Source organism: Carex rostrata, chromosome 14 (genome assembly GCF_964058835.1).
Source record: "Carex rostrata chromosome 14, lpCarRost1.2, whole genome shotgun sequence".
Lineage (NCBI taxonomy): Eukaryota > Viridiplantae > Streptophyta > Magnoliopsida > Poales > Cyperaceae > Carex > Carex rostrata.
The window spans coordinates 4,822,172-4,847,796 of record NC_135931.1 but is presented as its reverse complement, the minus strand read 5'-3'; the positions used below and the strand labels follow the sequence as shown (position 1 = coordinate 4,847,796).

The window sequence follows — 25,625 nt, the reverse complement described above, 5'->3', positions numbered from 1 at the left end:
AAATTAGTGGATTTTTACCTATTTAAAAAAATAGTAAACAAATTAAAAAATGTAAAATTTGGCCACCAATTATATTCATAGATCATGATGAACGGATCAACTATTTAGACTTTAAAAATGAAGATATTGATACATAGTTACAGGTAAAAGTGCACTATGCATAGTTCCATAGGCGGTAGCATCACTCTTCTTATATAACCCAAACGATATGGTTAGACTAGCAGGTGCTCAGAAAGCATACTCTTGTTGAATTCAGTCTGATGTAAAACCAAACATATTTCATCATTGGACAACCAAAACCCGAGTTAATCACAAATTGTAAGTTTATCTTTACATTAAGAGGAAAAAAAAAAGATTGTCTTGGTTGGAATATATTTTCTAAAACATATTTGATATTTGCAGCTCCATACTGAAAACAGTATTCTATTAACCCTGAAAAAACTAAAATTAGTTAGCTAATTATGGGCCCCTTTTTGTCTGAATTGCGGGGGCTGACTGATTAGCTAGTGGTGGGCCTGCTTATTTCCAGCCAGCTGAGCTACGGGCACCAGTCCATCTGCTCCTCTCTCTCTTTCTATAAAAAAAACATAGTATGAAAACAGCAAGTTTTTGATACATAGAAAAACGGACTCAATTTTTTTCTTGGAAGCACCAATGGCAAAATAACATATAGGATAGGAAAATGGAGATCTCGTCCAAAATAAAATTAGTTTCTAGTTACTCAAGAGTTTAGTAGTTTGTATAATTTAAGGTCAAATGAAGCTAATTTTGGGGAAATAAAATGAGAGTGTGCTTCATTTCTTTAACCGACTTACAGTCATGTTGCATTGGTGATCTCAATCCAGATGCTAACTTCCCCTATCTAAGACAGTACCAGCATTCAAAAGCAATTATAAACTCTCAAGCAACAATGTAGCAGCATATTTAGAAAAGCATCAAAATCAAAGGGAGAATTTATAAGCAAGATTTGCATTAGTGCGGCATTATCCATATTAAGACTAGCACACCTCACACTGTAGGCATCTACCAGTGAACCAGACAGGCTCAGTATCAGCTAGATTTGGTATTGAACTTCAGGTTTCTTCAATATTCTTTGGGCTAGAAATTAATTCTTAAAGCAAGTCTAAAATGACAATCACAGAACCTTAACAAGCTGAAAAGAAGAATAAAAATAAAACCAAAACAAAAGAAGGCAATTAAATTGAACACTAGTTTGGATCTCTGAAGTTTGTCAGTATAACGATGATATCAGTGCAATTTTATTTTCTATTGACACCTTTGGTCTAGGCAGAATACTCCCAAGTATTCCGCCTAGTATAGGCACCCAATTTAATCAGAGACCAAGATAAACACAGATGTTATAACAAAATTCTGAAAAGGGGATAATAAATTGAACAGAATTGAAAGTGTAATTAAGGCTCTAAAAAGTTGTCTCAAGGGAGGGACTGAAATGGTATTAGAATCAGGCAGAGAAACTATTGGAAATACCTAGTTCCGGAGTTAATCAGCGCCATCTGCCGAGGTTTCTTTCTGTTAGAGTCACTAGAATACTCAATAGAGATCTCCTGTCCATTTATCACCCGATGGTTTAGGTGCTCCTTTGCCATTTTGGCGTCCTCGCCATTTTGAAACTTAATAAACCCATAACCTTTCGGCATCCTGCAGCAGTGACACATGCGCACAAATGAAGACTACTTATTATTTGAGAGTTCTTTCGCCTGCACAGTTTACTTATGAAAACTCAAAACAAACAAGCACCACAGGTGTCAGATTTTGCATGATTGCAGTGTCAATGCTTACAAATTTAATAGTTTTCTTTCAACGAGTGAAGTCATGAGTCAACACCAAAGACACAGGTTTCAAACAGTTTCGGTGTACAACTGATAAAAAATGTACCTGCCAGTATGCTTTGGTATTGGCCAAAAATAGAACTGGTGGAACAGTTAGATCAATTGGTGATAATATGGGCACTACTGAAACGAAAATGAAGCAGGTTCAAATTGTGTGTTAATTGCACATTATAAGATTTAATATAACTGCGGCATTATGCTCATGAGAACTATCAAAAGAGTATCAAAGACGATGATTTTAAGTACAAAAAAAAAAAAAATATTATAAATTTCTCGTGTACCCCTGCAAATCACTAATAAACCCCTATGACCTATCCCCTCAGCACTTTCTTCAAATACCTATCCATAGTGATATTTCTCCCTACTTCCACTGCGCACAAAGGACTAGAGACTTGTAGTTTGGGAAAAGGGCATTTGATAAATTGTCAGTGCAATGAGATAAATCAACACTCTGTAATGATTTCCGCACAAATTTCCATGTATTAAGAAAAAGTTACATAAAAAATTCTATGTTAATCATTGTGCATGTAGTTTATGACTAAAAATGTTCATGTATGTATGGTGTTTGGGGTACTTGTGTTTCATAGGGTTATGAAAAACTTCTACAAAGAAAAGAGAATTTCTGAATACAAGAATTTTATTGATTTCTTGATTAACCATTACAGTGACAGTGAGTCTGTTTTTATAGTAAATGAGAGATTCTAGATACATCGGCTAACTATGGTTAGTTTGACTAATTATGGTTCATAACTACCATAATTAGTTTGTTACAATAACTAACTATGTAATACAGCTGTTAAGTCTTTTCTTCTTGCGATTCTGTTTGACTGTTGCTTTGTGTAGGCTCGGACTGGACATCTCCAGTGCATACTCTATTAGGTTACTATATAGCTGACAATAATCCTCCCAAAACAAGGAACATAATATATTTCTTCAATTGCATGGATTTGCATAGGAAATATTAGCGTAAACAAAAACAATAAAACACAGGGACCATATGCATAAATTAATAACCACAGCAGCTAAAAATCATTACATAAATCAGATACTCACCCAGTGGAGAAATCTTTGGGAAGGTAGACATCTCTAATAGGCCCAAAAAGCTCAAATTCAGAACGAATGATATCGGCACTACAGAACAAAGGAAGCAAATATAGCACCGAGATTAGGAGGGGAAGATCAAGAGATATCTTATTCATGTCTTTAATCTAAGACAGTTGGGATAATCAACAGCTGAGTTTTAGTTGATTTCAGGCCATTTATGTTAACCTCAGCATTCTAAGGCCATGTAAACTTTATTGCACTAGTGAGGTATAATCAACTTAGATTTATGCTACGAAAGCAATAAAAGAAAAGAGGGAGCAAGAAACCTAGTTTCCAGAGCAATATTACGGACGAAGAGGCTGTTGGGGAGGGTTGCAGCTGGCTGATATGCATCTCCTTGTTTTTCGTCTCCACCGTGCCGGTACCAATCCCAGTCGTTCTTCCCGCTCGGCTTCCCCATCTCTTTCCTTTTTTGTATTTATTGTTTTGTTTTGTTGTTTAAACGGGAGAGAAACGAAGACGGGAGTGGAAATTAGGAATTCGCATCCTCTCAGATATCTCAAATTTTGCGTGACTTTGTGGAAAATCTCAATCGTTCAAATACTTCTGCACGAATCTCAAAGCTAAAATAATACTCCGAAATTTTTCTTAATAGAAAATATATTAAATAAATTAAATAAATATCAAAATTGTGGAATACTTTTGAATTTTTTCGAGATATAGGGAAAACGATTAATCACGGTCTCTTGATGTTATGAATTATCACGGCCAGCATTAGCACTTAATTAACAAGATTAACCATTCTAAATTTCTAACTGAACCAGAAAAAAAATCCTATCCGTGATAGATTGGAACGACCAGGTGCAAAAAAAATAAAATAAATAAAAAATTATGTCCATGATAAATTTGAACGGCCAAGCGTGAAAAAAAAAAAAAATCATGTCCGTGATAGACAGAAACGGCCAGCCATTTTTTTTTATATATAGCATTGCTCCTCGATTAGTGAAGTAATTGGTGATACTATAATTTAAGCTTGTAAATATCAAGTCCTTTTTTTTTGCGAAAAATAGCAGGTCATCTTGACTTAGATACAAGGGTAAATTTCGTCATAGGTCACTAAACTTTGTTATTTGTCGCGAATTGGTCACTCAAGTTTGATTTGTCCCTTTTTAGTCACTCAACTTTGTTATTTGTCCCAATCAAGTCCCTCTATACTTTTCCATCCAAAATCTCAATGAAATATGCCTATTTCGTTAGTATTTTGGATGGAATATGCTCATTATGTTAATATTTTGGATGGAATATGCTCATTATGTTAATATTTTGGATGGAATGAGTATATTCCGTTAATATTTTGGACGAAATGGGAATATTCCGTTAAGATTTTGGATGGAAAAGTATTGAAGGACTTAATTGAGACAAATAACAAAGTTGAGTGACTAAAAATGGACAAATCAAACTTGAGTGACCAATTCGTGACAAGTAACAAAGTTTAGTGACCTCCAGCGAAATTTACAATGTACACAAGTCTACTCGTGAACCTGCAGTAAATCTTTTACTGCACCATTCAACATGATCTCCATATGAATATTCGAGTTTTCAAAATCCTAACGGTTGATCCGTACCGTTCAACATGATCTCCATATGAATATGTACTTGCAAACCAAATCATGTTGAACTGTTTGGATCGACCGTTAGAATTTTGAAAACTCGAATATTGGGGTTGCATAGAGGCCCTCTATGCAACCCATAGCACCGTAGCCTTACACTCTAATATGTTAGCATCTCAATCATATCTGATAACTAAGATGAAAAAAAAAATGGTTGGCCGTTCCTATCTATCACGGACAAAAAAAAAATTGTTTCGCACCTGGCTGTTTCAATCTATCACGGACAGAATTTTTTTTTTTCGCGCCTAGTTGTTTCAATCTATCACGGATAGGGGTTTTTTTTCCAGTTTTTTTATGATTCAGTTATAATGGTTAATTTTTTTAATTAAGCACCAATGCTAGCCGTGATAATCCATAACGTCTAGAGACCGTGATAATAATCACATTTTTTCTATATCTAAAAAAAAACCCAAAGCATTCTCCAATTTTAATATTTATTTAATATATTTCCTATTCCGATTTTTTATTTATATCCAAAAAATAAATAAAATTTTAAAAAGATATAAATCCTGACTGAAATTTGAAAACTACCCAAACCGGTGCTCCAATAACTGGAATAGGCCCTTCTTTCCGGTCAACCAATTTCCGGATTTAAAGAAATGGTCCGGTTAATGGTTAACCGGAAAGGTTATTGGTATAGCACAATTTTAATATAAATCCGGTTAAGGGTGCACTGGTTTTGGTTTGTTTTTTTTTTGTATTAAAATATTAGAAATGTTGAATATATTTCTTTGAAAATAGATGGAATACAATATAATTTGATTTATTAGAAAGATTGCAACAAATAACTCGGATCAATATTTTTCAGGTCGGATTTTTCGCGGCTGTAAGAAAAATTAATATATTTATTTATGTGTTATTGGAAAAAAAATAAAAATGCTTGGATTGTGAGTTATTGATCCCGGTTCAAAAGTCACTTCTAGGTAATTCAAAAAATATTGTAATCCTTCTAGTACATTTAATTTATAAAAAGTTGTATCTATTTTTGAAAAAATACAAAAACTTTAATTTATTTAATGATTGTTTTTCAAAAAGAATTCTCAAAATAGATACAACTTTTAATAAATTAATGTACTAGAAATATCACAATATTTTCTGGATTACCTGGAAGTGACTTTTGAACCGGGATCAATAACTCACAATCCAAGCATTTTTTTTTTTCCAATAACACATAAATAAATATATTAATTTTTCTTACGGCCGCGAAAAATCCGGCCTGAAAAATATTGATCCGGGTTATTTGTTGCAATCTTTCTAATAAATCAAATTATATTGTATTTCATCTATTTTCAAAGAAATATATTCAACATTTCTAATATTTTAATACAAAAAATAAAAAAATTCTGTTTTCAAAAAAAAAAAAACAAAACCGGTGCACCCTTAACCGGATTTATATTAAAATTGCGCTATACCAATAACCTTTCCGGTTAACCATTAACCGGACCATTTTTTTAAATCCGGGAATTGGTTGACCGGAAAGAAGGGCCTATTCCGGTTATTGGAGCACCGGTTTGGATATTTTTCGAATTTCAGTCAGGATTTTGATATTTTTTAAAATTTTATTTATTTTTTGGATATAAATAAAAAAATCGGTTTCCTATTAATACTGCCCCCCGCGCCATCCCCAAGTAGGCACCGGACACGTCGGTCACACAAAATATGAAATATCTCAGAGGATGCACACTCGGAAATTAGCCCCCAATTTCTCGGGTCTGGATGAATTTATATATGGACCGTTCGATCAGAATTCGCGTCGCATCGGTCCGAGGGGGAATGTACGGTATCCCTGCCAGAGTATATCGAACGGTCCAGATTCAAACTCAAAATTTGGTTTGCTATAGGGGATCCTAATTCCGATTTCTCAGCCTCTAACCTGTCAAATGGAAAAAATTATAAAATTTGAACGTACAAAAATAGAAAGAGTGTTTCATTTCTATCAAATATGTAAGATTGTATTCATTGAGTCTGATCTATTGATTTTTTTTTAATTGCAATAGCGGGAAAAAGAAAAATTTATGGATCGTGAATAGTGATTCTGATCCATAAAGGGGTTGATTTTTTGTGGCACAAAATTTTCTGTAGCCATTGATTTTCTACGGATACAAAAGGTTTTGTGTCGCAGAAAATTAATCCTTATGGATCGGAATTGCTGTTGACGATCCATTCACTAACTGGTTGATTTTCTGCGGCTCCAAATCCTCTGTATTTGTGATGCAGAGAGTTTTGTGCCACAAAAAATCTATCGCTTTATGGATTGGACTCATTGAGTCCGATTCATGATTATTTTTTATTTTATTTTTGCAAATTCTCTATGCAGTTTTTAAATAAAAATCAATGATTTGAGTCCGATCTTACTATATTTAATAGAAACGAGACACTCTTTCTATTTGTGTACGTCCGAATTTTATAATTTCTATGAATGAAAAATTTTCCTGTCAAATGGACAAAGCGGAATCAGAATTTATTTTAAAAATTGAGATAGGGTCTGATATTTAAAAAAGTTTAAAATGTTAAAAGACAAAAATAATTTAATTTATAAATGATGCTTGGCGTCGTTTCTCTTCCACCTACTTTAAAAGATCAATTTAATAGCTCACAAAAATTTATATAACATTTTTTAAAAGAGGAGGGTTCAAATGCATCTTATATTTCAAATCTTTTTTCTCCGTTTTCAAAGTCCGAATAGTCAATCCGAACCGTTAGATGCGATCTATATATTAAGATGTGCTTGGAGACCAAATTTTACATTTTTTGAAATTTACTATTTATTAAGTCACTTTGAAAATCGCTGATTTTATATTTTTCTAGATCATTGAATCAGCGATTTTCAAAGTGGCTTAATAAATAGTAAAAAAATTTCAAAAAATGTAAAATTTGGTCTCCAAGCACATCTTAATATATAGATCGCATCTAACGGTTCGGATTGACTATTCGGACTTTGAAACCGGAGAAAAAGGATATGATGCATTTGGGTGCATTTCAACCCTCCTCTTTTTAAAATATGAGACTATTTTATTTCTTTACTATTTGTCCGATTTATAAAAGATTATTCCAAAATAGTAATAATAAAATAATAATTTTACATAATATCAATCATGGTCATCTTTTAAAATTTCTAAGATATATTTAAAATTTTAAAACTAATAAATAACTCCGTGTTTGACTAAAGACAAAATCAAGAAATAAGGAGTTTAGTTCTCACTTAAAGTCATTAAACGATGATACTAAATAAATGATCACGCTTAATTTATTTTGTCAATATCCGTGCGTGCATCAATATTCACTTTATATACGGATAGCACTGGAAGCCTGGAAACACTGGTAACAAAGAATCATTTCCCTATAAATTATTATAACATGGCAAGCTACATAAAAGTACATATTTTTTTCCCTGTTCATACTAATAAAAAGAAGTCCGACTCCGATTCAACCAGATATTCTCCATACATACTAAGACAAAGAAATTGAAAGGTTTGAAATATTTGGAAAGGCTCCGACCTTTTATCATCAAACACATACATTATTGTGAAAAAATAATATTTCTGTTCAGCCGTCAGTTCTAAAAACAACTCTCTAATAATCTACAAGATACATTAAACAATCCTTTCCTAATGCAAATGGGCATATAATGCCTCTTTAAAAAAAAAAAAAAAAATCTAGCAAGATGCCCATCAGAACATACAAAACCACAGCATTATTTCAAAATCGGGTTTTTTTTCCGTTGAGTTACAAGTAACCCAAACATGGTGACCTTCGCCATTAGCCCCAAAATGGAAACAGCATACAGATCAAGCATTTACAAAGCTATATACCTCAACAACATCTTCAGAAGTACCTTCTTATAAATTCCATCTCTCAACTTAAAAGCAATCATGCCAATAGCTCTTGCATATGTATTTCTGAATAAATAATTTAATAATCACCTTTACCTTGATCAAAACCCTGGAGTTATTTCAAATGTAACATCTGCAGGCTATAAATCCTGTACCATTGGCATTCGGTGTAGTATATTTGAAAAAAAAAAAAAAAAAAATCAAATTTTGGTCAAAAGCAAGGACTGCTTATAAATTTCTACATAAGGAACGAACATTGGTTCAAAACAGTTATAACAAATCACACTGCAGCTGATATCTCATCTAGCACCAAGTTACTACTTGATAAACTCTCGCTGCACAATTGTTCGACAAGCATGTACCATACCGGTACCTCCAAATGGTACCGCATTTCAACCATTGCATTGACAACAAGCAATGCATCCTGGATCTGACGACCCAAACAAAGAGACTCGATTAATTTATTCAGAGTTACCCTCTTCGGTCTCGTATTATTTTTCAGCATATTTACCAACCACGCCATTCCCTCTTCAACCATCCCGACCTTACAGAATGCTTTTATGAAGCAATCATTTGTTCTTTCCAACGGCTGAAGTCCCTTTTCATCCATGCATCTCATAAATTCAATCGCTTGGGACATTTTCCCCTCTTCACACAGTGCCTCAATTATTGGTGTAAAAGTTAAAAGAAGAGGCTCCATTCCACAAGAAACCAGCTCACTGTAGATATTTATAGCTTTGTCTACTTCTTTGGCTCTACAAAAAGCCTGAACTAATGTAGTGTAAGAGACCACATCCCGTGCAATTCCTCTCTGCGGCATTTCATCAAACAACTTCCGGGCTTCATCTATCCTCCCGTGCATACAGAAGCCCCCAATTAAAATATTACAACTGACCGTGCTTTCCTTAAACCCTTTCTTAAGCATTTCATCATACACCTTTTGCGCCATCTTAAAATCACCCGCTTTACAATGTGCATCAATAATCGTGCAATAGCAATATTCATTTGGTCTAATTCCTTTTTGCAACATTTCCTCCCAAAATATCATTGCCTCTTCTATTCTTCTAGTTTTTCCCAAACCATCAATAATGGTACTGTAAGTGACCAAATCAATTCTATAACCTCTCGATTTGATATCATTGAATACCCTTAATGCTTCTTCCATTAACCCATGACGACATAATCCATGTATCACCCGCTGATACGTGTACATATCGGGCATTACACCAACTTCGATCATTAAATGCAGAAGCTGAGAAACCATGCCAAAGTTCCCCGCCTTGCTAAATCCACCAACCAAATTTGTCAATGACACTTTATCTGGCACAAACCCGCTTTTTAACCCCTCCTTTAAAAAACAATAAGCTTCCATTAACCTCCCTTGCGCACACATAGCGCTGATTAGAAATCCAGGCTCACTGTCTGGCATTTTTTCATGGATTTTAAAAACGAGGTCAGGCTGATGGATCCGTAATGCGGTGGAGAGAGATGCATGGTACACCCTATTAGAGAAATGGAAGGGAGAATTGGAGATTAAGTCAAGAACGATTGTAGTAAAGCTTGGGGGATATTTGGTGGAGAGGAGGTCGAGGAATAGGGAGGTTATAACAGGCGAATCAAGGGGAAGGGATGAGGGAGAAAAAGAAGGTAAATTTGAGAGGAAAAGGAGGTAACGGATGGAATGAAGAGGATGGGAATTGGATAGAGGGGAGAGAGTGAGAGAGACGCAAGAGGGGTTGAGAAGGACAGAGGAAGGGTACAGGGAAGGAAGGAGGGATTCAAACTGAGGTTTTGTGATGATTGTTTGGAGGATTGATTTGGAGGTTTGAAGAAGATGCGGCTCAGGTTGATCTTGGGAAGGAGTAGGGGGGGCGATTGTGCAGACGAACTGTTTGTTGGAATGCCAGAGAGAGGTGGCGGTGCGCCGCAACGGTAGCATTTGGTTTGACCGCTTGAGAGAGGTGCGAGATTATCGTCCGAGTTGCGAGGAAAGGGATAAAAAGCAAACAGATAATAGTTTGGTGTCCACCGTCGACTTTACTAAATTCGGAACCCTGAACTGAATCAACTCAAAATTTAATTTTGGATCCTGACCGTTAGATCAGAATCGCACGGAAGTTAAAAGCTCTCAGACCGAATTAATTAGGATTCTGATCGGACGGTCCGGATCCAAACTCAAATTTTGAGTTGATCCGGACCCGATTTGGGCTGATTCCGAAATAGTGAAATATAAGCGGGCTTGGCATGAAAAATTAAGAAAAGTTAATTAAATGGGTCGGGTTAATTTTAGGATAAGAATCCTATTCAGCGGGCTTTTTCTCTATTTTTTAATGCGTGTGACTTGTCTTAATGTACCTTCTGAACCTTTTTTCTGATTTTGCACGATCTTTGACACGTGCCGCCTTCCGTCAACATTTTCAAGTGCTCGAAGAAAACAATCGACGTAGAGGAACATTTGCTGGAACATGTGATCGGAAGGGTACATTGCTGGAGACAAGACATACAGTTCATGGTAGAGCAGATGTTTAATCTTGAATTTTAAATTTTTGAATTATTTTATAAATTCATATGATATTGGGTTATTGCTATGTTCTATATTTTTTTTTGCTTTACTTTGTGAAGTCCAATTTTCTATTTTTTCGCAACCCACTCTATTTTTTTTGGATGATATTCATAGTTTTCGAATTTGTACTTAATATTTGGATAAAATTTGAATTGTTAATCTCCATTCCATTATTAAGCATGTTGGGTTGTCCGATCCGCCAACAGCTACAATTGAAAGATGAAACTTTGAATTTAATCTCAGCCCTCAAATTACATAATTTGTCCTCTTTCGATTAAATGAATATGTTTTATGTATAGAAGTCTAAATTTAGTTACAAACATACTCACCACATGTGCTGCCACACGATACGTTACAATTAAAATTGAACAAACTCTGAAATTTAGCGATATATTTCTCCTCTTCAATTGAGCAGACTCTACCTTCCATTTTCTTATTTATTTGTTTTCTTCTTTGTTTCTATACGAATCACAATGGAAATCAATTTTTTTATTTTCTTATTTTTTTTCTTTGTTTCTATAAATATTGTTGTGGGCAATTTAGAATATATTTTCAATATGTAATATATCAATGCGTGTTATATATATATATATATATATATATGAGATGAGCTACGGTGAGTTGCGAAGTAAAGCGCGTTTCTACTTCACGCCGTATTTTCATTTTGAAAGTCCAAACGACCGATCCGAACCGTTAGATGTGATCTCCATATTGAAATTTGTTGGAGCCAAATTTTACATTTTTTGGAATTTTTTTACTATTTATTAAGCAATTTTGAAAACTGTTGTTTTGATGTGAACAGTGAAAAAACAGTAAAAATTTCTGGACCATCGGATCAGCGATTTTCAAAATTGCTTAATAAATAGCAAAAAAAAATCCAAAAATATATAAAATTTGGTCTCCAAGCACATTTCAATATGGAGATCATGTTGAGCGGTTCGGATCGGTGTTTGGATTTTCAAATCGCAAACTATGAGTGTGAAGTAAAATAGTCGTTTTACTTCGCAACTCACCGTAGCCCATCTCTCTATATATATATATCCTCTATATTATGCATCTTAAATTAAATTGGCTGTTCTGAAACTGCAACGGCTGGGATTGATTAGTCTAAATTCGGATTGAATCCGAACCCTCTAGTTAAATAATTTGTCTTCCTTTGATTGAATGTATAAATTTTAGATGTAGAAGTCTAAAATTAGTTAAAATTTTACTCGTCACACAAAATTCATTCTCAACTGTTGTCGCGAAACTCCAAATCTCTCCTTCTTCTCCACGCCACTTCTTTTCTGTCGCGACTCCCTTCTCAGTGGATAGTAGGTTTTGAATTAGTTTTCTCTGCCTCTACTCGCCCTTCTCTCTAAAAACCAAAGTCCCTAAATCTGTAAACTTTTCTTTGCCAGATCTACTCGGTCCCCTCTCTCACCTCCCTCTGCGGCTCTCCCCCTCTCCGATATCGCGGGTCTTCCCCTTAATTACCGGTCGCTCAGCCTGTCTCGCCGCTTTTCCTGCCCCCTTAGGTATGATTAAACCCTAGCCGTATCTGGTTTCCTTCCTTTACTTTATTGGATCTGAATCCAATAGTTGGTTGGGGTCTTCACCCGCTTTTGCTTGTTTTTTATGTTTCTACTCTCCCTCTCACGGTCTCACCCCATAGATCTGGGTATCTCAGTTACCCATTTGGTGTACTATATTGAAATATGAATTTGAAACTAATTAGTTATATTTTTATACATTTAAATATTTTCAGAACTGTGTCTATGTGGATGCTTCAGTGCAGAGTGAGAAAGTGTACTGACAAAGCAACTGCGAAAATAGTGGTAGCTTTGGTTTCAGAGGGCATTATTGATACCCGCACTGCCATGAAGGTGGTCCAAGAGCGCATTTTTTATACCTGGACCTTCGGACCGACTTCTCCATCCCTAGGTATATAATTTAATTAATCTTTACGTTTCCAGTTTAAGCTTTCATTTTGGAGTTCATAAATTTGTTCGACTTCAAAAAATATTATTTGTTTATACCGCGTATGTTATTTCCTAATTACTTGGTTACTTCAGTTTGAAAATCCGGAGGCATACAAGGACAGGGTGATTGCCACTGGATTGTCGCCTTCTCCTGGAGCTGCAGTCTGTCAAGTTGTGTTTAGTGCCGTGGATGCCAAAACATGGCACGTACAAGGAAAGATTGTCATTTTGGTGAGTTTTCTCATTGAAATAAATTATAAAATAGCCAATTATTACCTCAAAGAAAGAAAGAAAAAGGCCGAGTAAAAACAAATTAAAGGAATACTAGTGAATCCCTTAGCGTCCCAGTTTTCTTCTCTGCCCTTCTTTGCCAGTTTGTCGGCCATGCTATTTTGGCCTCTGTGTATGCTGACAAACCCAATTCCTGTTAATTCTGAACAACTTCCATACCTCAAAGCATTCTTTGTATGCTCTCCAATCCACGTCAAAAGGGGGTTGTTGAGCAGTTACCAGTTGCACTAAACCCTTGCAATCCGAGTAGAAAGTGTAGCCCCGAATATCCATGCCACTGATTTCCAAAGCTGTACTGGCCAGAGAAAAAAAGAAGAGGTGAAGAAAAAGATTGTTATCCATAAAGATAACTATGATGGACCTCTGATTCATTTTTTTTCGAGAGATAATAACCATCCTCCCCCCCCCCTTCCTTTTTTTTCTAATATAAAATTGAACTAGAAGCTCAGAATTGAAAGAAACCCTTCTTATAACTATTGATTTGCAATTTAAGCTGCAACTTTATAGTTTTCTTTGTTTTTCTATGCATGTAATTTAATTTGCAAAAAAACTTGGTCCATTGCGTTTGTGTTTGCACATGTCCTTGTTGGGTTTTCGTGAACGGTTCAAACCCATTTAATTAGCTTAAGCTGCGGAAAGAGTAAAACAAAAATTTTTACATCTAACTTAAGCTACGGATTAAATGAATCAAGAAAATTCGTTTAATCCTATTTACAGATCTACTCCATAATTGATTTCCTAAAGCATTAAATCTATTTACAAATTAAATAGATTAATATAACAATTTATACCTTGATTCCAAATCTCAGTTGGAATGCATACCGAGCGAGTAGAGCCTCACCAGGGATGGAATCGACTCGCAGTATCACACGTGTGATACCTCTATTGGTTATCCACCAGGACTAACCGGAGAGCGATTTACTTCTTCTGCCAGAAATACCGTAAACCGCAGAATTCTGCAGAAACACTATTCACCGAAATAGGGACAGATTAAATATATTTAAGACTCCAAGTTATTCAGTTTCACTTAAAAAGCAAAACACGAAATACCGCAGAGTTTGCAAAAATATATTTTTCCGAATCTCGTAATAACCGAAATCAGGGAAGAGAGAAAAACCGATTAACAAAGTTATCAGATTAACATGTGAATTAGCAAATTTTCTCTCTACCCTCACCCCTCTATTTATAGTGTTTTGAGGAGGTTCGCAAAAGACCAAAATACCCCTCAAAACAAATCTATTTACCAAAAGCCCTTGACACCTCATCCTTTAATATGTGAAAAGACCAAAATACCCCTTCCACACCCTTCCACACCCTTCTCCATGCTTCTACACCCCTAAGGTGTCATGCAAGGTGGCATAGGTGTGAAATAACCATTTTGCCCTTGGCCCATTAAGGCATGAATAGTAAAAGGCTTTGATTTTGGGCTTTGACTTTGGGCCTTTAATTTTAATTAAGGCTTTGATTATTTTGGGCTTTTAAACCCATAATTCAAATCCATAATTAACAATTAAAAGTCCAAATCACATATATATAATTGTCATGTACAATTATATTTCTTTTCGGTTATTGTTCGGTAACTTTTATACAACGTAACGTGTACGTTTATAAATTAACCGTTGTTTCTGCTTGTCATTCTAAATGACATTTATAATTTAATTATATCACGTATAATTAATTATAACCATCTTAATATTAATTATAATCAATTTATAATTAATCAGTAAGATTCTCCGAGTAGCTCCTATATGGTGTGACCCAATAGGATCTGTGTTATGTTGGTAAACAGAGTTAAAACTGTTTTAACTTTTGTTAGTCATGGGTGGCATCTGGCAACACATCATGACCATCCAATTACACAGATGATGCTGTACTGTACAATATCACGATCCAGTAAACAATTTACTTGTGTCAGTTCTTCTGTCTCATAGCTATCAGATCAGTTTTAAGGTAGATATGTGTCATCCTTGTTAACTGTATCTTTTCTTGATCTTGAGTAGATTATCAAATATAATTACTCTTGTAATTATACCGCATGCAGATAATCTAACTCTATCAAGGGGCCCAGTGATGCTATAGCTCGTATAGAGATACGAGGGACAAATAGTATTCTTGGCAGACTATCACTTCCTCAGCTAAGTTATACATATGGAAATGCTACCGTTATGGCTGCTTTTTACGGACAGCGTTAGATAACACTTACTCATATATATTTCTTAGTGGGAACGATAAATACCTCATACTGTAGAACTTTGACACTGAATGAAAAACATAAATGACACGAACACAATTCTATTTAATGTTTCATTCGGGGTCTGTCAAATACCATGTTCCTTGAACATGTATCTATGTGATTAAAATGACATCTCGTGTCAGGTGGTTTGTAAAACTTAACCATCTTTCAATACACATACTAACCTTATAGCGGTAATTAGTGTTCCTGCTAATTACCTTGGTTAGTGACCTTTTAAGATTAAGAGTATATATCATCTATATTATGGAGTTTCACAATTTCAGTCATGAACTCGAAATGATCCATAAATGCAATAATACTCAAGGCAACAAAATGATTTATAAATAAACATTCAATTCATGAACAAAGCTTTATGATTAATTATCGTATTATTGACTTCTAGATTATTACAAACTAACAGTCCTAACACTTCTCAAATTGAAATTTTGTATTTGAAAATGTACAACATGCATAGAAAATTGTTGACCCAACTTGGTCCATTAAGTATTTTACAAAATTGTTGACCCAACAGTGGCTGCTTATTTTATTGTTTTGTTAAGCCACTGTTGGATCAACAATTTTGTAAAATACTTAATAAATAGTAAAAAAATTCAGAAAAATGTAAAATTTGGTCTCCAAGCACATATTAATATGGAGAACAAGATGAATGGTTTGGATCGGTCATTTGGATTTTGAATTTTAGATTTATGGTTGATAAGCCAAAATTATATCTATTGAAACCTAGGGTTGGGTACGAAAAATAAGCCGAGTTTTGATTAGATTAGGTTTAATTAGGTTAGAAATGTCCAAAAGTTCAAGTTACTGCCCTAGTTATGTTTGTTCTATAGGTAATCAAGTGTTTGGAGCTTAACGAAGCAAAACGGGTGAGTTAGCACAAAGAAATGAGCTTCTGCCACATGCATTGCGGCCCGGAAGAGATCCTTTGCGGTCCGCAACCAAGCAAGCCAGAACCAGGAACTCCAGAAGATTTTAGCACCGTGCATTGCGGCCCGTAATGGGTATGATTGCGGCCCGCAATGACCTATCTAGATTTTTTTGCGCAGTCTGTTAACTGTCTCCATGCATTGCGGCCCGCAATTAGGTCGGTTCAGGGCCCGAATTTGCTATTTTTGGTTGGTTATTTCTAGGTTTTGGAGGGGGGTATAAATAGGAACCTATAGAACAGATTGAATACATTTTTTAGAGAGAATTTCTGGTTATTAAACAAGGAAAAACAAGAAGAGAGAAGAAGGAAGAAGAGATCATTGATCAATCAGTTTTATTATTTTCTTTCCTTTGGAACTCTTTTATTCTTTTGATTTCATTTGTGCTTTAGCCATGGCTGGCTAAGGGCTTTTCTAGGGTTGATTAGGGTTGTACTTGAAACTTTTGTTATGATTTAGTTGGTTTTATTTTATATATTCTTGTTCTTTGTTGTGATCTATTCTTTATTTTAATTGATTGTGAAGACTTAATCAAAATTGCATGAAACCCTAGGATTTGGTATTTACAATTGAGAAATTGAATATTAGGTCCAGACCATAAGGAACAGGGTATTTGATAGGCTAAGTACCGAGAGGTGACGCTTGTCTTATACGGGTTTTACCCAATAGTTTAGAAAATTGTGCCAAGTACCGAGAGGTGAAAGATAGTTTTCTATATCAATTGGGATAGTAAGAACTTAATGACTTTAGATTAGAGTAGCCAAGTACCGAGAGGTGACGTTTATTCTAATTGAAATATGGTATTAATATAGAGATATCACTTTGTACGTACAACACCAAACTGTGCCTTCGTAAATATAAGAACAAAATTTACAAACCAATTAGTCGTAACACTAGTGGATAGGAACCCTAAGAAACCCTAATTTCTCATTCTTGTTAAAAACCTAATTTTGCTTTAAAGACTTTAGTTTAATTCATTTTAATCGAAACCAAACCACTTGAACAAACACAAAACCTTTTTACTTTCTTTTACTAAATTAAATTGTTAGGTTAGATTTGATATTCCAACTTGTCCCTGTGGAGACGATCCCTAAGTACTACTCGACAAGGTTGTACACTTGCAACCGAATTGAGCGTAAATTAGGATTTATTACTTGTATTGTAATAATCTACATGAATGGTCCAATGCACAAACCCCTCCGTGCATTGCAATGCACCATAGCCCATCTCTATATAATTAACTTGTTATGCAATTACAAAATATATATCTATTTAACTAAAATTCATCATCAACTAAAAAAAATAACAGATACGGATATGGATTGATCACTATCCAATCCGTATCCAATCTGTTTGCATCCCTACTTCTCATTACTTGGATGAATAAATGCATGTGATTTCCAATTGGATGAATCAATTTCACAAGTCAAAGTTGAACTTCCAATGACAGCGACGCTATGTTCAAGCATATAAAGCAACAAAGCTATGCCCAAGCATATAAAGCCACATAAAACGGATATCCGAAAATTATAACATGCAGATACGGATAATTATCTGTATCTGTTTCTCAGATTAAACCCAAATCTGTATCCGTATTCGTATTCAATTATTCGAATCCGAAAAATTCCGATACAGTCGGGTAATATCCGACCCATTTGCACCCTACCTCCGCCCCCTGCCGCTCTCTTGCGCGTCTCCTCTCCTTGGCTGTTTTTTCTATTGAGTTAATTATGTCGCTAACTCTAACGGAGACTTTTTTTTCTTTTAATTTTCGCTATCGTTTCTTCCTTTAGCGCTAAAATCTTACACAAATCTTAAAGTCATCCAATGATTAAAAAGCTTGTAGCACCATATGACACTATATATGCATAACATCGTAGCCTAACTCTCTATATATATAGGAGATGGCTAAAATGAGCCATGGAGTAAAACATGTTGGTGCTCCATGGCTCATTTTAGTCATTTTGAAAATTCAAACAACCGATCCGAACCGCTCAACATGATCTCCATATTGAAATGTGCTTGGAGACCAAATTTTACATTTTTTGGAATTTTTTTACTATTTATTAAGCCAATTTGAAAATGGTTGTTTGACTGAACGGTAAAAAACAATAAAAATTTCTGAACCGCCGGATCAATGATTTTCAATTTATAGAATATATATACACACACACACATTAATATATTCTAAATTGCCCACACCAATATGTATAGAAACAAAGAAAGAGAAACAAAAAAGAAGTAAAGAAACAAAGAAATAATAAAATGAAAGGTAGAGTCTTCTCAATTGAAGAGAAGAAATATGAAAACAGAGAAATAAGGAAACATATTAAGAATAATTATAATTATCACCACACTCTTGTCTCGCCTTTGTCCCCCAACAACATTAAAGAAAAATTGTATTATGGTCCCCACTAATTATATGATCCCCTTTTTTCAGTTGACACACTCATCTTGCATTAACTTTCATAAGTATAAATACTAAAATATAATAAATTGATCATTGCAAAATAAAATATTAATACTTGCATGCATAACAATCCTTTTTCAGGCCTCAATGGTCCCGTGTCAACCTTCATCAAATGAAGTAGCGGGGACCCCGCATCCCTCACATCAACCTTCCTCGTCACTGCGTTAAAATTTATCTAACAAAAATAGTTGACAATATGGGTATAAATATTCCAATGCATAGGTATAAATACTTGTAATACTTGATATTAATACTTTCATATGTCAGTCAGTGTCATATGTGAAAAATACTTGCAAGTATAGATATAAATACTTTTGTGACGACGAACCAAAAAATATGTCATCGTGGATCTTATTTGAAAGATAAAATTGCGTAGAAGACATTCGTGGTTTTAGATTTACAAAATTCTTTATATATCGTCAGAAATGTGGACGAAATTGAATGAATAAAAAAAATCCACCTCTAAAAACGTGTATGGTACTCCTATGTTGTTTGAGATTTGATTAAAGAGATAATTATTTATGTAAAAATTATTAACCTTATAGATATAAATACTTTTGTGTATGGAGATTAATATTTTATAAAAAAAATTAGTATTGGAGTTTTTGTGATCTCAAGATAATTATAGAAATTAAGTGCAAGAATAAATGAAGAAATAGAGGTGAAAGGACAATTATCAGAATTCTAACATTAAAAAGAGAGTAGAACTAGGGTGTTCTTAAGCTCACCAAAGTGTTTGGTGAGCTTGACTCCAAAACCCGTCAAATCGGTTTCAAATGACGAATCCGAACCGCTGGAACCCGTCTATTTTACGTGTGATGCGTCTACATGTGAATTTTTTTAACTTTCGAATTAGTTTAGTATAAAGTCAATTGGTCAAAATTAGAAGGTTAATAAATTAATTTTAGTGCATTCATTTTTTGAACATGTTTTGACCGCTTGACTTTATACTAAACTAATTCGAAAGTTTAAAAATTTCACATGTAGACGCATCACACGTAAAATAGGCGGGTTCCAACGGTTCGGATTCGTCATTTGAAACCGATTTGATGAATTTTGGAGTCAAGCTCACCAAACACTTTGGTGAGCTTAAGAACACCCTAGTTCTACTCTTAAAAAGACCCCGTGCTTTATAGACGTGAATCAGATTGCACAAATTCTAATCACAGGGCCGAAAAAGTTAAACAATGCATTAATGCAGAGGATATGGAATCCTTTGGTACTTGACCGGGCCGGACGCTAATCCTCTGAGATATCTCAATTTTTGCGTGACTGATGTGTCCGGTTCCTATTCGATAATAGTGCGGGGCCAGTATATTTATGCTCTGCGATTCGCGCAGAATGTATTTGAACGGTTGTGATTTCAATAAAAACACGCAAAATTTGAGATACCTGATGCGAATTTTCCGTGGCAAAATGACGATATTTCCCATTAATTTACGAAAGATTTCCTTTCCTTTCCTTTTAATGACCGACTTCACTGGTTCTTAGGCCCGCAGTTCAGCTTCCTTCGCACCATTTCGTCCCTCTCCCCCTCGTACTGTTCCGAATGAAACCTCGAGAAAGAGAGAAATACAAATAAAGAGAAGGCTCAAGGACGGACGTAGATAGAGTAGGAGTCTACGAAGACGAGTTGGAGTCCCCTCTTAAACCCTAGTTTCGTTCTCCTTTCTTAGGTCTCTAGGGTTTTACAAGATTAAGCCATGCCACCACCTATTACGAACTATGAGCAGCACGCTCAGCGCCTCATCGAACCGGACCTCCGTAAATTCTCTCTCTTTCTGTTTACGCTCAGAGAAAGTTATTTTTTACTTCTCTGTGAATATGTTTTTAGATAAATTTAATTTTGCCGGTGTTGCTGGCACGACAGTATTATTTAGATTTATTTCATCTTGAATTTGAAGCCGTGATGCTTCACTCCCCAAATTTATGGCCATTTCGAGTAACAGTTGTCTGATTTTTCTGATACCTGTCTACTAAATTCCTTTTCAGGATGTTTGTTGATGTTGCACAGTGAATATAAGAAATTATAAATTTGTCAGCAAGTTTTAGTATTTGAACATTTGACCTTAAATTGAGAAACGTAGAAGATATTCGTCATGGATTTAAAACACTTGTGTATATTATCTTTTGTATATCTATATCCATGCAACATGAGATTTGTTCCTGTATTGACACTCATTCTGTCAGTTATGCAATTAAGAACCTGCATGATCTCCCTGCAAGATGCAAGTTCATTTATTTAACAGAATTTAAGCACGCACATCATAATCTGTGCAGAAAGGGCATTTTTTTTCTTGGTTCTGATGGTTCTCTGTTGTTTGTTGGACAGCGATATCGATGAGGCTGCAAATGGCGGCAGAGGTGCGGGACAGCCTGGAGATTGCACACACCTCCGAGTACCTCAACTTCCTCAAGTGCTATTTCCGTGCCTTCTCAGTAATCCTGAACCAGCTCACTACTCCGCAATTCGTTGAAACCCCCGAGCACAAGCTGCGCAATATTGTCGTTGAAATTCTCAATAGACTCCCTCATTCTGAGGTTCTCCGTCCCTTTGTGCTGGTAATAAGATTAGCCTCTCCAACTACCTATTTCAATCTCTTGCGTGCATTTGCTCAAATGCTTAAAATAAGGGGAACTTTAATTTGTATTCTGTGTAATGTACAGGCAAGATAAGTATACTTATAAAACCTTATCTTCATTTCCTTTTCATTTGCTAGTCCTGGCCATTATTTAAAATTAAAAAACTTGTTGGCTCTCTTCGTTTTCTCTTTCTCTATTAATTAGTGAGAAAGAAGGGTAATTTTGAACAATTTGTTGGTAAGTAGTCACTAGAGTATATGGGAGACATTCTGTATGTTTTGTAGGGTAGAGGGTACACTGTTTCCAGTCAGGGTGCAAGTTCTAAATGGATGTTTGCATGGTTTTGTTACTTTTGTAGAAATCTTTTCACCTTAAGACAATATTGTGAGTCGTGTGAGTACCCAGACAGTTGCATATGCTTCATCTTTTTTTTTTTAATATAATTTTTAGTATGTCAAAGGAAGTATCTGTTACAAGTTACAATTTTCATTATTAAAACCTTTTCATTTTTGTAGGATCTGCTGAAGCTATCGCTATCAGTGCTCACTAGGGACAATGAGGAGAATGCACTGGTGTCAGTGCGGATTGTGTTTGATCTCCTGCGCAACTTTCGCCCCACTGTGGAGTCTGAGGTACAGCCCTTCCTTGACTTTGTGGTCACTATCTACCGCAACTTTCCAGTTACTGTTGGGCACTTTTTCTCTCAGTCTGCTGCCCTGGGTCCGCCAGCCCCTGTGCCAACTGGTACTTCTTCAAACTTCTTTTCTTTCGTTGGGTGTCCGTGTTAGTCTGTGGGTATAACTTTATACTTGTGTACATGTTTTGGTGCACGTTTTGTCTGGGCTGTTGAGCAGATTTGTGTGTATTGCAATTTTGTGTTTGAAGGCTATTTTGGTGTAGTCTGATATTCTATATTCTGGCTAAGTTCTTTTTTTTTTCCTCTCACAATGTCAACTCAAACATAGTTTGTTTATTGTTCTTTTTGCTTTCTTTTAGCTTGGTTGCTTAATTGTGTTCAATGTCCTTTAAAGAATGATGATGGTCAGATAATGTCCTATAATATAACATAGTTTGTTTATTGTTCCTTTTGCTCTCTTTTAGCTTGGTTGCTTAATTGTGTTCAATGTTCTTTAAAGATTCTAAATTTCCTTGTAGTGAATCTGTGATATGCACTAACTGTGGTGTTATTTCATTTTTGTTAATTTAGAAGAGGATGGAGTGGGTATGGTTGCCGGGCCACCTGGTCAGCTGAATCCTAGCACAAGATCATTTAAAATTGTGACAGAAATACCTCTGGTGGTCATGTTTCTTTTCCAACTCTACACAAAGCTTGTACAGACAAATATACCATTTCTACTCCCACTCATGGTCACTGCAATATCTCTACCGGGACCAGACAAGGAGAAGTTGCCGCCTTATCTGAAGCAGCACTTTTTGGAGCTGAAAGGAGCTCAAGTCAAGGTACAATATATGTCTTCATTTTGGTTGTCATTAGTTTTTCCCTGCATAATCCTTTATGTACAGTTCTCTTTACCAATGTGACTGCATAGGTGAATGGATTAAAGAGGTCAAGAACATGTCATATACACGCTGCAAAATAGAAATGTTATGCCTTGTGCGATAACACAAAAATACCATGTGCACTACATAGTGAGAAGATTTTTTTGGAAATCACATTATATTCTTTTGCTTTTCAAAAGATAACCATAGTAATCGAGGGAAAGAGCAATGCCATTCTGCATTATTATTATTATTTTTTAAATAAGAGGGGACTAGGTGTTGCGTGCTGATATTTCTTATTTTATTTGGGGTTTACGTAAATGTCTGGGTTATTGGGGCACATTTGAATATTCTTTTTCATTTGAGTATCACTGGTTTGATTTGGTAATGCCAGTTCTTTGGAGTTATCCTAATACCATTTAGTTGTTACCCTCCTTGTCCTACTTCAATTTCTGTGACACTGACTTCAAAAATATTATTTTAACTTCTTACCTTTTGCAGACTCTATCATTTCTGACATATCTACTGAAGAGTTATGCGGATTGCATAAGGCCTCATGAGGAGAGCATTTGCAAGAGCATCGTTAGCTTGCTTGTTACTTGCCCCGACTCTGTTACTATCCGGAAGGTTGGGGCCTACCACTTTTCCCTTTTCATTTGGAAAATATTTCAGCATTGTTTGTCTTTGGTGCTGTGTTGAATGTTTTGGACGAGTTTATGTTTTTGTACCTTATGAGTAGGAAAAAGCAAATAAGAGACACAAGCTTAACACCTTGTCTGGATGGAGAGTATGAGGAAGGGAGGGGAGTGGAGGGGAATAAATTTCTTAATTAATCCTTGTTTGGATAGATATTTAATAGGAGGATAAGGTGAATGGAGGTTACTAATTTAACCTTCCAAAGCATATATTTCATTACTCCCAAAATTGGAGTGTAATGGAGGGAAATAAGACCAACCGACAAGAGAATGGAAAATATGTTAACCTCCCAATCCATTTCCATCCCTCCCTTCCTAGTCTTCACCTTCATCCTTCACCTCATGCGAACCAAATAGGGTGTAAGGAAATTGAGTGAGGCTGCTGCTTTCCTGTACTGGTGAAAGGAACAGTGTAGTGCAGACCAGCCAGTATGACTGTTACTCTACTTCTCTACTAACAAGCATAGGTGTACCCTGAAATGTGAACCGTACGCAACTTTTTGTTATTTTGCTGAAGGTACTGCTTCCTGTTTTCATGTGATATTTCTTAGGAGCTTCTGATAGCCTTAAAGCATGTGAACAGCTCTGACTTCAGGAGAGGCTTATTTCCTTTGATAGACACTCTTCTAGATGAGAGGTACTGTGATTTAGCTATTTCACATTCTTTGCAACGTCTAACAGTTGGTATTGTTCCGATGTTGTTGTGATTATCTTTTTGGTATGTACTATCTCATTTTGCCTTTTTGGGTGTTTAATTGCACAATTGATGGGAGATTGATGTTAATTTGGATAATTTAAAAGAAGTGAAGCCTATTTGAGTCCTAGTTTCACAGTCAAGGCCTTATTTGAGTTGTGGGTTTATTTTGACAGACCTGTCCAGGTTATAGTGGTATCTACTGGCTGAAATGGATTCTCTATGCATGTGTTGTATCTTTATTTTGATGGAAGCTTATTCTATTTTTTGTTACACTCTTTTCCTTTAGGATACTGATTGGAACAGGGCGTGTTTGCATAGAGACACTTAGACCACTGGCTTACAGTATCCTAGCTGAGATGGTGCATCACATTAGAATGGATATGTCCATGCCTCAGGTCGCCCTTTCTCTCTCCCTTTCTCAGGTATCCTCACCTGTCTTCATCTGTGTGTGTTCACACGCGCACAAAAAATGTGCATATACACGCACATATGAACACACCTGGGTCATATGCATATGGATACACATGCATATGTATTGTGAGGTTTGGCTAATGTTAATGATAAGCATACTTGATGTTCTTTTTGTTATGCTCTATTTTATTTATTCATTTTATTTAATTTTGCAGTTGTCTCGAATTATCTACCTGTTCTCCAGAAACATGCATGACTCTTCGTTGAGCATTGTCATTCAAACAACATGTGCTCGCCTGATGCTGAATCTGGTATTCTTTGTTTTCTTTCATTATCTATAGTGATGTTGCACTAATCATATCTTGTAACTGATTCTGCTTGCTAATTATTTACCGATTTAGGCTAAACTTTTGGTGTGCTTATTTGAATAACTGGGGTCTTCATATTGAGCCTTAAACTTTAATTTATTTTGAAATATAGCAGACATAAAAAGATTGCTGAACTAGTTTGTTATACAAAGCCTTTTTTATTATATTTACTGATTCAGTCTGCTATGTTATCTACTAGGCACATAGTAAATATTTTTTCCTGGTATGTGTCTGGCTTTATATATTTTTTTATTATAATTTGTTGTATTTTTGGTGTCAGGTGGAGCCTATTTTTGACAAAGGTGTTGATGAAAGAACCATGGATGAAGCTCGGGTTTTGTTGGTTGGTGACCTAACTTTGCTATTTTTCATTTGACTCCTGTTTGTTTATTTCATATATGTTGACATCATATTTTAACCCTGTTGTCGACTTGCAGGGGCGAATTCTTGATGCCTTTGTTCGAAAATTCAGGACAGTAAAGCGGGCTATAACTCAGGTACTTACCTTTTGT

The 25,625-nt window shown here is 35.4% G+C and overlaps 3 protein-coding genes across 16 annotated transcripts in view; 1 reads left to right on the top strand and 2 right to left on the bottom strand.

Annotated features, from left to right (window-relative positions):
• Positions 1 to 227: 227 nt before the first annotated feature.
• LOC144565825 (serine/arginine-rich SC35-like splicing factor SCL28) lies at positions 228 to 3,421 on the bottom strand. Of its 11 annotated transcripts, XM_078315671.1 has the most exons (5): positions 3,221 to 3,421; positions 2,904 to 2,981; positions 1,489 to 1,659; positions 816 to 862; positions 251 to 574 (listed from the first exon to the last, which is right to left on the bottom strand). In XM_078315671.1, the coding sequence occupies exons 1-4, from the start codon at positions 3,352 to 3,354 to the stop codon at positions 859 to 861; spliced, it is 387 nt and encodes a 128-aa protein (XP_078171797.1). In that variant the 5' UTR covers positions 3,355 to 3,421; the 3' UTR covers positions 251 to 574; positions 816 to 858. The 11 variants fall into 11 exon arrangements, 6 of the variants coding, with proteins under 6 accessions (XP_078171795.1, XP_078171798.1, XP_078171797.1 ...); XM_078315669.1 differs by lacking the exon at positions 816 to 862 and having other exon boundaries at positions 228 to 574; XR_013514981.1 differs by having other exon boundaries at positions 248 to 574; positions 816 to 1,659.
• Positions 3,422 to 8,209: 4,788 nt separating this feature from the next.
• LOC144565759 (uncharacterized) lies at positions 8,210 to 10,411 on the bottom strand. Its single transcript, XM_078315585.1, has one exon. It carries the CDS (start codon positions 10,334 to 10,336, stop codon positions 8,678 to 8,680), a length of 1,659 nt encoding a protein of 552 aa, XP_078171711.1. The 5' UTR covers positions 10,337 to 10,411; the 3' UTR covers positions 8,210 to 8,677.
• Positions 10,412 to 20,372: 9,961 nt separating this feature from the next.
• Positions 20,373 to 25,625, top strand: part of LOC144565505 (uncharacterized) — a 26,514-nt gene continuing 21,261 nt past the window's right edge. Inside the window, exons 1-10 of one of the 4 annotated variants that reach the window (XM_078315282.1) lie at positions 20,373 to 20,623; positions 21,192 to 21,421; positions 21,958 to 22,186; positions 22,650 to 22,903; positions 23,444 to 23,569; positions 24,189 to 24,274; positions 24,621 to 24,756; positions 24,961 to 25,056; positions 25,394 to 25,456; positions 25,551 to 25,610. In XM_078315282.1, the coding sequence (XP_078171408.1) occupies positions 20,563 to 20,623; positions 21,192 to 21,421; positions 21,958 to 22,186; positions 22,650 to 22,903; positions 23,444 to 23,569; positions 24,189 to 24,274; positions 24,621 to 24,756; positions 24,961 to 25,056; positions 25,394 to 25,456; positions 25,551 to 25,610 (1,341 nt within the window). In that variant the 5' untranslated portion in view covers positions 20,373 to 20,562. The remainder of the gene's footprint in view (positions 20,624 to 21,191; positions 21,422 to 21,957; positions 22,187 to 22,649; positions 22,904 to 23,443; positions 23,570 to 24,188; positions 24,275 to 24,620; positions 24,757 to 24,960; positions 25,057 to 25,393; positions 25,457 to 25,550; positions 25,611 to 25,625) is intronic. The other 3 variants (XM_078315285.1, XM_078315283.1, XM_078315284.1) reach the window with 3 other exon arrangements.